This window comes from Moschus berezovskii, chromosome 24, assembly GCF_049115385.1.
Source record: "Moschus berezovskii isolate FMDL1 chromosome 24, NW_MosBer_1.0, whole genome shotgun sequence".
In the NCBI taxonomy this organism is placed as follows: domain Eukaryota; kingdom Metazoa; phylum Chordata; class Mammalia; order Artiodactyla; family Moschidae; genus Moschus; species Moschus berezovskii.
In genome coordinates, this window is record NC_142483.1 from 57,229,234 (window position 1) to 57,244,007 (window position 14,774).

Consider the following 14,774-nt stretch of genomic DNA (forward strand, 5'->3'; position numbering starts at 1 on the left):
TACCAAGTGAATAAGGTTAATTAGCTACAATTTTGCTGTTCCTTCCATTTCATGATATAAAATTTCTACCTTCTTGGTACCAACACAATGCATAATCTAATGCTTCCAAAACTCCACTTTTAATCCAGGACATGAACAACTCATGTGCAGTTTGGCTCCTTTGAATGAAACTGGAGGTTGCATTTAAAGATAATCAGATTAGGGTGTTACATGGGAACAGAGTGGCTTGATACCAGGAAGGGGGATGGGTTACCTAATGCCACTTTTCTGGAGTCAAGCAGATGTCTTCAGTAACATTTTCTATTTCTGATTTGGCATTCATAGTACTAAGTTAAACAGCCTGGAAAGAAAAATAAGACATGGAACCTGCCTTCAGATTTACCGGTCCATCAGAGAAATAAATATGATGTCAACAGCTGTGTGATAGAAAGACTGTCCCTGTATCACGTCCATGCGTGTGCTACGTCGCTCAGTTATGTCCAACTCTGTGCGACCCTGCGGACTGCAGCCTGCCACGCTCCTCTGTCCATGGGGCTCTCTCGGCAAGAATATTGCAGTGGGTTGCTATGACTTCCTCCAGGGGATCTTTGCAACCCAGGGATCTAACCCGTGTCTCGTTATTTCTCCTGTATTGGCAGGTGGGTCCTTTACCAGTAGCGCCACTTGGGAAGCCCTTCAAATGGCACCCCACTCCAGTATTCTCGCCTGGAAAATCCCATGGACAGAGGAGCCTCTTAGGCTGCAATCCAGGGGGTCGCAAAGAGTTGGACATGACTGAGCGACTTCGCTTTGCTGCATCACCAGTCACATGGAATGCAGTGCAACATCGTGTCAGTATTGACAACGGCCACACTGTGCCACAGGGGGGTCCTTTAATCCTTTACAGTGTCTTATGAAAAGTTATTCTTACTGTCATCTCCATTTCACAGAGGGGGAAACTAAAGCACAGACAACTTGCCTATATGTGGAAAATGACAGAATTTGAATGCACGCCTCAGGCTGGCTCTGGAGTCTGCACTTCTAACCACTGCTTACACTGTTTCTCTTGTGACTAATTGTGTAATTCGCTCTGCCTGGTATGATTTAATGGTGTTCTCTAAATGAGAGAAATAAAAGAAAGAAGGAAAGGAAGACATATCACCATTCTCTGCAGGCAGAGAGAACTGCATGAGCAACAAGACTCACAGGCTAACACAACATGAGATGCTCTGAGAATCAATAAAAGGTCCAACTCAGTTGCAGGAACCAAATCATGAAATTCTTCTGGTGCCACTCTGGAAAGTTTGAGTTTTGTTCTGCATTTAATAAAGTCCATGTAATACTTTAAGCCAGGTAGGTAGCTGATTACTTATTACCTTTTGCTTTAATTCCCATTTTGAGTATTGTTTATATGCAAGATTTTTCTTGTTGATTATTGTTACTTGATGTTTCCCTTTTTAGAGAAGCTTTTTAAGGCAGCTTCAACTCTGTTGAGCCTCTCAATTTTATCTTTATTTTTATTGCATTAATACTTGGTACGTATTAGTTGCTTTCTTTTCTTTATTATTATTCTATTTATTTTGCTAACTTCTCAAACTGGCTGTATACTTGTATACTCATTGCTTTTCTTTTTATGTAAAGTCTACTATGTTTAAGGCCTCAGTGGATAATGTTTTCCATATCCCGTAGGTTTTAAGACTTTGTATTTTTGTTATCTTTCTGTAATGATGTTGTTTTTAAATGATATGGACTCAGTGAGTGATATAAACACACTGTAAACTTCAGTTTTCTAATAAAACATTTTGAAAATTAAAAAAAAATATTCAGAAAGCAATGTGAAAATGGTTTGGTACTCAATTATATCAAAGGCAGATAAAAGCTTAGTACAGGTAGGGAATAGTGATTGAATGAACTCAACCAGTGGCAGGGAGACAGCTGGTTTGAAGATGTAGTTCAAAGAGCGATAGAAGAAGTCTTAATGACCAATTTTATCATTAGGAATGTTGTAGGAGAGAAGGCCCAGAGAAATGGAATTATGACTTAAATGGTTTTAGAGTGAACTTTTTAAAAACTGTAAGAAGTAACTTGATGCTTTTCGTTCATTTGGTTTGTATTATGAAGGACTGATGAAGAAAGCCCTCAGTTGGGTCAGGACATCCAGGAGCAGCAGCCAGTGCAATGAGACACACAGGTGAGGGTTCCCGGCGTCTAGTTATAAACTTGAAGTTTGAACTCGGGAGTCTTCAGTTCCTAAAAGCAGGAGGAGTGGATGAGAAACGGTGTGAGAAGGGCTAAGCCCTGAGGAAGATTAGTAACAGTGGGCAGAAGAGGAATTCACAGGCACTGGGGGAGCAGTGCAAGGGGAGGGCAAGGAGGATCAGCAAAGGATGTGTGTGGGTGCTAAGTCGCTCAGTCATGTCTGACTCTTTGCAACCCTAGGCCCGTACCTGTTCTTGCAAGTCTCCAGGCAAGAACACTGGAGTGGGTTGCCGTGCCCTCCTCCAGGGGAGCTTTCTGACCCAGGGATCGAACCCACGTCTCTTACATCTACTGCATTGGCAAGTGGGTTCTTTGCCACTAGCGCCACATAGGAAGCCCAGCAAAGGACAGAGTCATGAAATCCAAGAAAGAAGAAGCTTTCAAGAAGATATAAATGGTAACAACAACAACATCAAAGTCAAATGAGGCAAGATTTCAAACAGTACAAGAACTAAGAAAGTGTCAGTCACAACTGACAAATTTAGAGATCCCTGGAGACAGCAGCAGGGAAAATTCCAGTCAAGTCTGAGACCAGAATTCACACTTTAATAGGCTTAACTAGAGGCAACGTGCTGTCACTTCATTCGTATCCAACTCTGTGACCTGTGGCCGGTGGCCGGCCAGGCTCCTCTGTCCATGGTATCCTCTTGCGAGTCTCCAGGCAAGAACACTAGAGTGGGTTGCCATCTCCTCCTCCAGGGGATCCTCCTGACCCAGGGCTCAAACCCACGTCTCCTGCGGCTCCTGTACTGCAGGCAGATTCTTTACTGCTGAGCCACTGGGGAAGCCCAATTAGAGACAACGCAGGAAGCCAACGTGTAAAGAATAGTAAAACTGCTTACCAGTAAAGAAAAAGCAAAAATAGTGTGGTCTCTACAAGCTGTGGGCAGAAAAAGATTGATTTGTTTTTGACTGCACCACACGGCCTGCGGGATCTTTGCTCCCTGACCAGGGATTGAACCTGTACCCCCTGCACCGGAAACATGGAGTCTTAGCCACTGCACCACCAGGGAAGTTCAGAAAAGGACAGTTTTGCTTCTACCCTCTTTATAGGTGGGAGAGACTTGGCTTTTACAGGCTGAAAGGAATAGTCAGTGGACAAGGCAATGCTGAAGACAGGGACTGCTGGATGATACAAAGTTCTTCATCAGATGAGAGTACATAAAATCAAGAAGATGCTATTCTGAGCATCTTAACTGCAATTTGCTTCCTGAGGGAAATGTTCATTGTTGTTAAAGTCTAAGTGGGCAGTGGGAGAGGATGAACCACTTTTGCAACTGTTGAAATAGTTCAAAGGATACAGTGTTCTCCTGTTAATATAAAGTACACAGAGCCAGACATCACAGAGAGGATGCTGGAAGGTGGACGTATATGCCTGCAGTTGACCTCGGGTCAGTGTAGATGGTGACCTGGGAGGGAGACACAGTCCCCGGGGGCCAGGCAGTCCTCATGGCGTCTGACAGGGCACCACCAAAGTTCTGACCGCGGCTGCTCAGATTACAGGTCGAAACCCCAACTTTTTCTCTTCAGGTTTGTCATGAGTCACAGTGAAAGTCTGGACACTTAGGTCTTTGGGGAAAGATTCAGATTTTAAATTGTGCATTGGAAAAATGACTGACTAAAGCAAAGCATTCTCTCATTCTAGCCCAGGCCTAGGACACTGGGGCATCTCTAATAATTGACCTCAAACCTTGGGCAAGAAGATCTTTATAATAAGCAGATGTATGGATATATAGTGCAGACAGGTAGATGGATTCATATATTTATACACACATATACATGTATGCAAACACAAACACTTGCTGAATTTAGTTAATGAACATGTGTATTAATTCAATTCTTTCTATTTTCCAGTGTGCATATTCATTTCTAATTGTAATTACAAGTATTTTTACATACATTGGACTCCAAGAACATGTGCTATTAAATCACAAATACAAATTACTTGGTACACAGTATGTGTTCAATGAATGTCATTCCCTTACGTCGCACGCCTGTCTTCTGTCACCCTCTCTGAGCATATGATGCCGTATTCTGCGTCTTTTGAATTAACTGTGTTATCTTCTCAGCTATACAGTATGACTCTAGAGGGCTTTATTCTCTGTATCTTTACTTCTTGTCTTTACTTTCTGACCACCATGTTTAGAGTGCCTTGTTGGATATAAGAGAAGGCTTACTGGATAAATGGAGAGATATCATTACTTTTTGCCCCTAGAGAAGTTTTAATCAATATGAGACAAAGGAATAGATCTCTCCCTAGACTATCATCTGTGCTGACTCTTTCATGGAAGGTAGACCAAGAGTTTCTTGAGCTCCTGTTTTACACAGATGCATTGTTTTTTTTTTAAAGCCTATAGAGCATAGTACTGTGCTTGGAAGACTTACTGGATGTTTACTGAGTGACTGAATAAATGACCCTCTAAGCTGACCAAACAGAAAATGGAGTTACATTCCTTCTATTCTCTAGGTTGATCTTAAATGAAACCTTCATTCTGACTAATTCTTTAGATACTGAAAGACAGAAAACTGAAAGCCATGCAGAAATCTAAGATAAAAGACTGTGAAAATAAGAATAATAATTATTCTTCAGTTTGTTGATTCATTGCAGAATAGGCAAGGTAAAGGAAAGAAATTGGAAAGTAAGAAGAAAGTTTCAACCAAAGAATATTCAGAATGACAGAATTTCAAAGATGCTGGATTATGTAGCTTAAGTTTGATTTTTTTCAGAGGAAAAGTTTAGGCTATATTAATTGTTCTAAGTAAGAGTTTGCAAACTTCCAGATGCTTATTAAAGCGGAGTATGAAAACACAATCACCGTGTTACTAACTTGATTCTGTGTGTTACCCTTCCTCCGAGAGCCAGAGGCAAGCACAGAAGCTCTGTTAATGTAGAAACGAGCCTGGGCACAGTCTATGATTATTACCCAGCAGAAGCGACACTCTAACCCTAGAGAAACACAGACACTTCTCCCAGACCAGTCTGCACTCCTCCCTTCACGTCGCTCTTTCTCAGGTGAGAGAGGGGGAGAAAGATGGGATATGGACAGAAGCTTTGTAAGCACGCGTGAAGCCACTGAAATCAGAGGCATTCGCAGGAAGAAAAGAAATACACTGATGAGAAAGGTTTGATTAACATTTTTGTTTAAAACAAAAAGAAAGGTTTGAACATTTTTCTCCTGTACTGATTTCAGAGTTCAGAGATACCTTAGCAATTAAAACATAGAAAAAGTGATCTACTTACCCATTCTGTATGGCAGCTGTGGGGTCATAGGTCAGGGCCATGCCAGCCTGTATAACGGGGGGAAGAAGGGAGAAAATGGATCTTAATGTTTTTATAGTGATGTCCAAAGCTTTCAGTACACACACAGACTTTTTACCTTTACACTCTATGGTTTAAGTTTACTTATTCCTATATATTTCTCCCCCACTCCTTACTGCCAAAACAAGCATTTTTACTACCTGAACACCAGAATCCAGCATTGAGTTAGGGAATTCATATTATCTATCCAGACAAACCAAAGAAAATGCATTTTGGGTGATTTCTACTTCATATGCCACGCACTGTCTAAGCTGGTGTCCTTATAATCTCTTATTCTTTTCAAGAACACTGATTGCATATCTCCAAGCATGGGAAAAAGGTAAGAATGGATCCAGGGGAAGAGTTAAAATAAATGCTACTTAAAAAGCATTTGACTTTTTAAAAGAAAGTGTTCCGTTCCGTTCAGTCGCTCAGTCGTGTCTGACTCCTTGCGACCCCGTGGACTGCAGCCTACCAGGCTTCTCCGTCCATGGGATTCTCCAGGCAAGAATACTGGAGTGGGTTACCATTAGGAAATCTTTATTTTAAAATAGACTTCATGCCCCAGGGTATGCAGGCAATGGATCACAGGGTGCTGTCCAACACCCTGCTGGCACCTGTCCCACCCAGAGGGTAGAAAGGGAAGGTCATTTGCATGTGATGGAAACTCTTGTCCTCGCGGCTAACAAGGAGGTAGTTTTGTTTTGTTTCCAAGGTAACACCGCCACTGAAAAACTACATTTCTGTAACTGACAGTCATTCCAGAAAGAAATATAAATTTGACGATCGCTGACTGACATCTACATTTCCCCTTCATGCACACCATCACATCTCATCAGCACAAGTGATGTGAAAGTCACTCAGTTCTGTCTGATTCTTTGTGACCCCAAGGACTATACAGTGCATGGAATTCTCCAGGCCAGGATACCAGAGTGGGTCGCCTTTCCCTTCTCCACAAGGACTCTATGAATAGGCAGAAGAAACCTTTTCTCCATTTGGTGGATGCAGACATGGAGGCCTGGAGGGGTCAAGTGGCTTGTTCACGGTTGCAGGCTTGGAGGCAGAACCAGAATCCAACCCAACTCTTCTGCTGGGCGTGCCCTTCCACGGCCCTGCTGTGACACTGACTAGGACACTGCATGAGCCCCAAGGATCATCTCTTTGTGGCCGTGTGGACCCACCACTCTGTCTTCCAGGACTGTCAGCCTAGTTATTGCTTGTGGGCAGAGACAGATAGGATGAAACCGAAGGCTGACTAGGCTGTCTAGGCTGGACATGTTTCTTTTTTCCTTTTTTGAAACTTAAAAGTAAGTTAGTCCAAGATGGAACGCCTGGCTTGATGAAAGTGAAAGTTGCTCAGTCATGTCTGACTCTTTGCGACTCCATGGACTATACAGTCCATGGAATTCTCCAGGCCACAGTACTGGAGTGGGTAGCTGTTCCCTTCTCCAGCAGATCTTCCTGACCCAGGAATTAAACCAGGGTCTCCTCCATTGCAGGTGGATTCTTTACCAGCTGAGCTACCAGGGAAGCTGGCTTGATAATGCACTATTGTTATATAAGATGTAATCGTTGGGTGAGGTGGAGTGTTGGGTAAACAGGACTTGCTGTTCATTTCTTTCACAATTTCCTATGAATATGTAATTGTTTCAATATAATAAGTAAGAAAAAAATAAACTAGCTTTAAATACTTTTGTAGAGGACTAAGAAAACCATAAAAACTTAAAAGAAAAAAGAGCTTTTGTGTTTGAGTTTCTTTTCCAGTGCAGTTGAAGGTGGTTTTCCTATTCAGTTCATTGAATCCCTAAGATTTAACACATAACCAAAATGAAAATTCTCAGGTTTTATAAGATGGAGTCTGAAGTCCAGGATGGCCTGCTACATTGAGCTTAGATGCATTGTTGTCCCTGAATAATAATTTAAAACTTATTATTAAGATTGGTATGAGGAACAAAAATGTAGAACCATCTATAAATGGAACTGGCATAGAGGAAGCGAAGTTTGCAAACAAAGCCGAGAGAGAGATGCATTGGGAACACAGGATTACTGATAACTCTGGCTAAAGAAATACAATCTGATAGTGTGACAAGCTGAGGCCCTGGAAATGAGATGAGAATAAAAGAATAGATATGAAGACAGATTTCTCCCACCTTGGGAGAAGAAAAGATACTGATGTCAAAGCATGTAGATTCTAAGTCTAAATTCTCCCCTGGATGGGCCTCCACCCTGTGATGGGTGGAGGATGGCCCGAGGCTAAAGAGCCCCCAGAGGCGACCTGTCCAGGCTAGCCTCCAGGGTTCTGGGTCCTCAAGATGATCCGTCTGAGATGAGATTTCCTGCTCAGAAACCCTAAGCTTCTCTTCTGTAACTTATCCAAGATGTCAGACAAAAGACAGAATGAAAAAAACCAGACTGTGTACTCAGCAAAGATAGTGTTAGTTAATAGGAGATTTAGATGATCATTGTCTTTTCAGACCGAATTGTTTAAATCCCAGGAAACTTGTAGGTAGCCAAGTTTACTCCTTTTCCTTGAACTGTAGTGCTCAAATATCAATGCTCCCCAGGCTTTCTTGACTTGTAAATTGTCATCAATATTCTCTTTTTATGCCGTGTATATTTGTTTTGACAATGTTAAGTAAGGATTTTTTTTTTCCTTTCACATTTGACTTGAATTCCTCATGGATTATAGTTAACCAATCAGGTCTAGCGAAGAATATGGTAATTATCACAAAATTCTATTCCTTTGTTGGATAGTATTTGATAATCAGAAAGTTTACATTGGCCTTTTCCTCCATCTTAAATCCCCATTTATCTTTTAGAAGATGAAACGAATTAAATAGAAAGCCATATGATTCAGTGGAAAGGATACATGTTTTGGACCTGGGTTCAAGTCTTAGCTCTATTGCTTTCTGGCACTAGGACCTTGGGCAAGTTATTTCATTTATTTGAGCCTCAGTTTCCTTAACTGTTATATGGTATGGCAGCACCTATGTCATACAATTGTTGTAAAATGTGAAAGATATTACATTTGTGAAGTGCCTTGCACAGTGCCTAGACACAAGACACACATGTCAATATTATTATTACACAAAGCAAGACATGGTAAGCACCCTGTGAGAGTATGGAGAAAGTGTCGAGTGGCCAGGCCAGGGGAAGACACCTGCAGGAGGCAGAGTTGAGTGGAATCTTGAAGATGGTTAGGATTTCCATAGATGGAGATAAGAGGTGGAGGCCAGCTCAGGCAGAAGAGTTACCATGGAAAAAGTCTTGTGAATAAAAAGGGCAAGGTGGATAGTACACTTGGAGTAGAACATTGGTGAGAACAGTCAAAAGTAAGATTTGGAAGGAAAGGAGGAAGGTCTTGATTGATAGGCTCCTACTGGGTAATCACTGATCATTTTTCAGGTAGAAAAATGATAGAAAGAGGGCCTGGGAGACGTCCCTGGTGGTCCCGTGGTGAAGAATCCACCCTGCAACGCAGGGGGCGCAGGCTCAGTCCCTGCTTCGGGAAACTAAGACCTCACATGCTGTGGAGCAACTAAGCCCTCAAGCCCAACTGCTGAGCCTGCTTGATACAGTGAAGACTTCACACATGACGGACAACTAACAGCTGATGCCATCAAATAGATAAACAAATATCGCTTAAAATGAGAGACTGGACAGGAAATAGCATGAGCCCCCTGAAAACAGAGGAAAAGCCCCGAGTGATGGGTGACTAGGGTAGACGCTGGGGACAGGGAGGTGGAGAGAACGCAAGGCACGGGGGACCACGTCTCCTCCACGCCATGATCCTGTCTGGGGTCAGTCCTGCCTCTGAGGGTCACCACCAGAGGCCAGCATTTGGAACACTGGGTTGCAAGGCACGGGGGACCACGTTTCCTCCACGCCATGATCCTGTCTGGGGTCAGTCCTGCCTCTGAGGGTCACCACCAGAGATCAGCATTTGGAGCACTGGGTTGCAAGGCAAGACGTGGGTTAAACAAAGGGGTGTTTGAGCACAACCCGCTGGCTGAATGTCACAGCGCAATAGCTGACACGGGCTGCACCTGGTTTTCATTTCACGTGTAACAGATGGTTGAGTTATAATTCTAACATGGTCCTAATGCAGATTTTGCATTCCATTTCCTTTGTTCCTTTGCACAAGGTAAAAAAGAAAATCGATTTTGCTGCTCTGTCTAGCCACCTTTATACTGAACTAGAACCATGAAATTGTCATTATGTAATTACCAAATTTTATGGCATGTTTACAAACTCCGGAGTCACGAAAAAGGTAAAATAACTTGGAACAAAACAAAAATGTCACACCATGTAAGTAGGAAAGTGATGTTTAATTCTGTCATTCTCTTTGGAAAAGGATTTTTATTAGGTTCACAGATATTTTCCATATTTTAAGTTCACATTATTTGTGGATTAAAGCATTTATGATTTACTTCAAAAAGAAAGGGAGTTTTTATGAGGGGGTCATTTTCCAGTAGCAGCTGAGTTTTGGCTCAGTATTTCAGTCATAATAGCGTTATTTCTAGTCTTTCCAGACAGAGTCTGTAAGAACTAAATAGAAACTTTGAAATGTAGTTTACAGGAGTCAATTAGATGCCAATGAAAAAAAAAATGTTGCCTGCCATATCAGTAAACAAAGATGTTGCAACCACCAAGCCATCACATTACAGCTGTCCTGGTGACTCCTGTGGGAACTCAGGATGAAACCGGATGCCCATCATCAAATCATCAGCCACTGCAGCCAGCCGCAAATGTACACCTTGAGGAGACTCAGGATAAGACAGCACAGGATACTGACCATAGACAGCTGAGGTGCATATCAAAGGGGTGATTTCAATGAGCCCTGGGTTTTTTATCTTCCCATATAGAGGAAGGGGGCTTCTAGAGTGGCTCAGCAGTAAAGAATCTGCCTGCAATGTAGGAGACACCGGTTCGATTCCTGGGTTAGAAAGATCCCCTGGAGGAGGGCATGGCAACCCACTTCAGTATTCTTGCTGGGAAAAATCCCATGGACAGAAGAGTCTGGCGGGCTACAGTCTATGGGGTCACAAAGAGTCGGACACGACTGAAGCATGGCGTGCACGCCACATATAGAGGAAAGCACTAAACTCCTTATGTTGAGCTATCTTATTTTTCTTAATTACAAGTAATCTTTTCATGTTCTGACTACCTGATCTTTGTTGCAAAAATCTCTGTATATCCTGGCTGCTCTTTGGAAGCAGTCTCTTAGAGTGATCTGAGATGCTGTGTCCCAGGCTTAAGTCCTCAGTTTTGTCCAATGAATAACACATAATTTTCAACTTTTAGGTTCTACATCTTGCTTGGTCAACACAGGATACCAAAATTATTTCCAATAAACATAGTGGATACATTGAGACATGTCAGTTTGACTTAGGAGCTAGATATTTGATATTGATCACTTTAAATGAAGAGGTAATAATTATGGAAATACTGCTTAAAATGTACTCCCGTGGTCATGTATGGATGTGAGAGTTGGACTGTGAAGAAAGCTGATCGCCGAAGAATTGATGCTTTTGAACTGTGGTGCTGGAGAAGACTCTTGAGAGTCCCTTGGACTGCAAGGAGATCCAACCAGTCCATTCTAAGGGAGATCGATCCTGGGTGTTCATTGGAAGGACTGATGCTAAAGCTGAAACTCCAATACTTTGGCCACCTCATGCGACGAGTTGACTCACTGGAAAAGACCCTGATGCTGGGAGGGATTAGGGGCGGGAGGAGAAGGGGACGATAGAGAATGAGATGGCTGGATGGCATCACCTACTCAATGGACATGAGTTTGAGTGAACTCCGGGAGTTGGTGATGGACAGGGAGGTCTGGCGTGCTGTGATTCATGGGGTTGCAAAGAGTCGGACACGACTGAGCGACTGAACTGAACTGAACTGAGGGAAGTACTAGAGAAGTAACTGGATTAGTTACAAATGAATAATTACAAAAATCTCCAATTTTCTAAGATCAGATTTAAGGCAACCTTTAATAAATAGGTAGTAAATGTCATCATGTATTTTAGTTACTATTGTGTACTGAATTAGCACAAGATAAGTTCAGGAAGCAACAGATAAGTTCAGGAAGCCCAAGAAGAAAAGGATAACTTGGTTTTCTGGGTATCATTTTTAAAGAGTTTAATTCTCGCAACTAATTTAAACCCTATTTGCAACTGTGAGCTGGTTATCATAAGAATTCAATAAATGAAATAAAACGATTTAAAAATTATATTTGTTGCTTAGTTGCTAAGTCATGTCCGACTCTTACAACCTCATAGACTGCAGTCCACCAGGCTCCTCTGTCCATTGAATTTCCCAGGCAAGAATATTGGAGTGAGTTGCCATGCTCTCCTCCAGGGGATCTTCCCAACCCAGGTCTCCTACATTGGTAGGCGGTTTCTTTACAGCAGAGGGTTCCCTGGTGGTTCAGTGATAAAGAATCCTTCTGCTGAGGCAGAGGCTTGGGTTCAGTCCCTGTGTTGGAAAGATCTCCTGGAGAATCCTATGGCCAGAGAAGCCTGGTGGGTTATGGGGTTGCAAAGAGTTAGGTATGACTTAGGGACTAAACAACACTAACAAAAATGATATGTGAAAATGACTTAAATTATAATGCATTATAAATGTTTAGGTATGGCTACTGTAGTGAAACCTTTGTAGTATCAGTTCAGTTCAGTCGCTCAGTTGTCTGACTCTTTGTGACCCCATGGACTGCAGCACGCCAGGCCTCCCTGTCCATCACCAACTCCCAGAGTTTACTCAAACTCATGTCCACTGAATCGATGATGCCATCCAACCATCTCATCCTCTGTTGTCCCCTTCTCCTCCTTCCCTCAATCTTTCCCAGCGTCAAGGTCTTTTCAAATCAGTCAGCTCTTCGCATCAGGTAGCCAAAATATTGGAGTTTCAGCTTCAGCATCAGTCCTTCCAATGAATATTCAGGACTGATTTTCTTTAGGATGGACCGGTTGGTTCTCCTTGCAGTCCAAGGGATTCTCAAGAGTCTTCTCCAACAACAGAGTTCAAAAGCTTCAATTCTTTGGCACTCAGCTTTCTTTATAGTCCAACGCTCACATCCACACATGACTACTGGAAAAACCATAGCTTTGACTAGATGGACCTTTGTTGGCAAAGTAACATCTTTGTAGTATATTTTGTTATATTTATATTTTACCAGCTTGAGAATGGCAGAGGGTCAAGAATAAAGGCTGAAACTACAAGGTTAATGGTACAGTGACTCTAGTGGTGGAAGTCAGTAAAATTTTATAAATCCAAAGCACAAACTGACTGAGAAGTTGAAGGTGTCACATGTGATCCTTGAAGTGTGGATATCCAAGCCATTCAGAGCAATCAATAAAAATCACCAGAAAACCACAAAATCATCAATGCCCAGTCAAGCTTTTGGCCAAAGAAAGGACTTTTCACTTTCTTCAGTTAAGAGAGGCACTAATCCTAGGATATAATATGCTCAGGGCAAAACTGAGGTCAAGGGCTCTTGTTGAATGGACATGTAAGAGCATGACCTCCTGGCTTTCAGAAGAGGCAAGTGATGGGGCTTTACTGGGAACAGTTCTGCCATGGATACATGGCCACTGGGTGGTCTGTGTCTCTTGCGAGAGGCAGTCAACCATGTAAGGCCGGTGTCTGCTCTCACCTGCTGAAGGGATGCTCCCTGGGCTGTGAGCAACCAGACCCTCTCTTGAACAGAAATGTGTGAATGTGTGAGTTTCTCAGTCGCATCTGACTTTTTGCGACCCATGGACAGTAGCCCGGCAGGCTCCTCTGTCCCCGGGATCTCCAGGCAAGAACACTGGAGTCAGTAGCCATTCCCTTCTCTAGGGGATCTTCCCAAGCCAGGGACCGAACCCTGGTTTCCCACATTTCAGGCAGATTCTTTACTGTCTGAGTCACCAGGGAAGTCCCTCTAAAGAGAAGGTGAAAAACAAATGAGATGGGAGACAGGAAAATGTCCAAACCTACAGAAGGGAGCCAATCCTGCATGGTCCTGGATGGGACAGAAATCCTAGAAACTGTCCCGAACAAGAGGCCAACCAGCCTGTGAACTGGCTCACAATACACTCTCTAATCTTCATAATTCCTGAACCCTCAAAGCACTGAGAGCCTCTCCCCTAAGTTCCTTCTGATCACTCAGAGCGCTTTTTCTCCTTGGGCGTTGCTCGTCCCATCTGCCTTTGAGACGCCAGTGCTCAGGACTAGGGCTTCCCTGCTCCTCTCTCCTTCTGTGTCACGACGACATTCACCTTCTGATCCCAACTACTGTTTATCAGTGAAGCCCAAAATCTTGGTCTCAAAATCAAGTATCTAAACTGAGCTCCAGACAATCATTGCCAAGATTAATTAGTAAGTGTATGTATTGTCAGTATCGTCTAAAGTTATCACTTCTTATTTGGGTGTTTACTACTATCCTTTCATAAAAAACATTCTCTTCAGCCTCTGCTTGCACCTTCCTTTCAATCCACCAGTCATAACACTGTGCTGTGAAATTTGTTCTTACGACGGGCAGATCCAACCAGCATGGTGTCACCTAAGGGATAATTCACGGCTTACAGAGCCCTTCATGATCAAATGTGTATGTACCTCTGACCTCCACCACCTTCCTGAGCGATTCCAGACCCCATCATTCACCAACTCAGACAGATACTCACCCTGTCCTGTAGTGTGACCTCTGGGCCTTGATGGCTACAGAGGTTAGCTGGAAACTATAGCACTGAGGGAATGTGGACATTCCCTTCTCCAGCCTCAGACTGAATGGAATGGCCTCTGAAAGCCATCGCCTCCATGAAGCATTGCCCCCTGCCTTTGCTCTACCCCCGTGGTACAGGACGGGCGTGAACATGACCACACATGCCCTCCTAAATGGGCTCCTGGCTGATCCCACCTTGGTATCTCCTCTTCCCAGGCCAGTTACTGGAACATAACAGACTCACCAAATGTTTGTTCAGTGAATTAGTAAATGAATATATGACTTGAAAATTTTGAATTTGGACTTCAGTTAAACTTCTATTTGGCTTTTATTTTTTTTTTGCTGTGCCATACCACATGTGGGATCTTGTCTCCCCACCAGGGATCAAACCTGTGCCCCCTGCAGCAGAAGTGCAGACCTCCAACCATGAGAATGCCAGAGAAGTCCCAAACTTGTATCTGAAAATGGAACTGGGGTATTTTGAATTTTTGTTTTACCAGTAAGATTTCCTTAAAAAAAAATTCAACTGAAGTCAAT

The 14,774-nt window shown here is 42.9% G+C and overlaps 1 protein-coding gene across 7 annotated transcripts in view; it reads right to left on the minus strand.

Moving 5' to 3' along the window:
- RBMS3 (RNA binding motif single stranded interacting protein 3) overlaps positions 1–14,774 on the minus strand; it is an 841,063-nt gene that overhangs the window by 138,073 nt on the left and 688,216 nt on the right. For all 7 annotated transcript variants that reach the window (XM_055414762.2, XM_055414770.2, XM_055414766.2 and 4 more), the window contains exon 8: positions 5,480–5,526. In XM_055414762.2, coding sequence (XP_055270737.1) covers positions 5,480–5,526 — 47 coding nt within the window. The remainder of the gene's footprint in view (positions 1–5,479; positions 5,527–14,774) is intronic.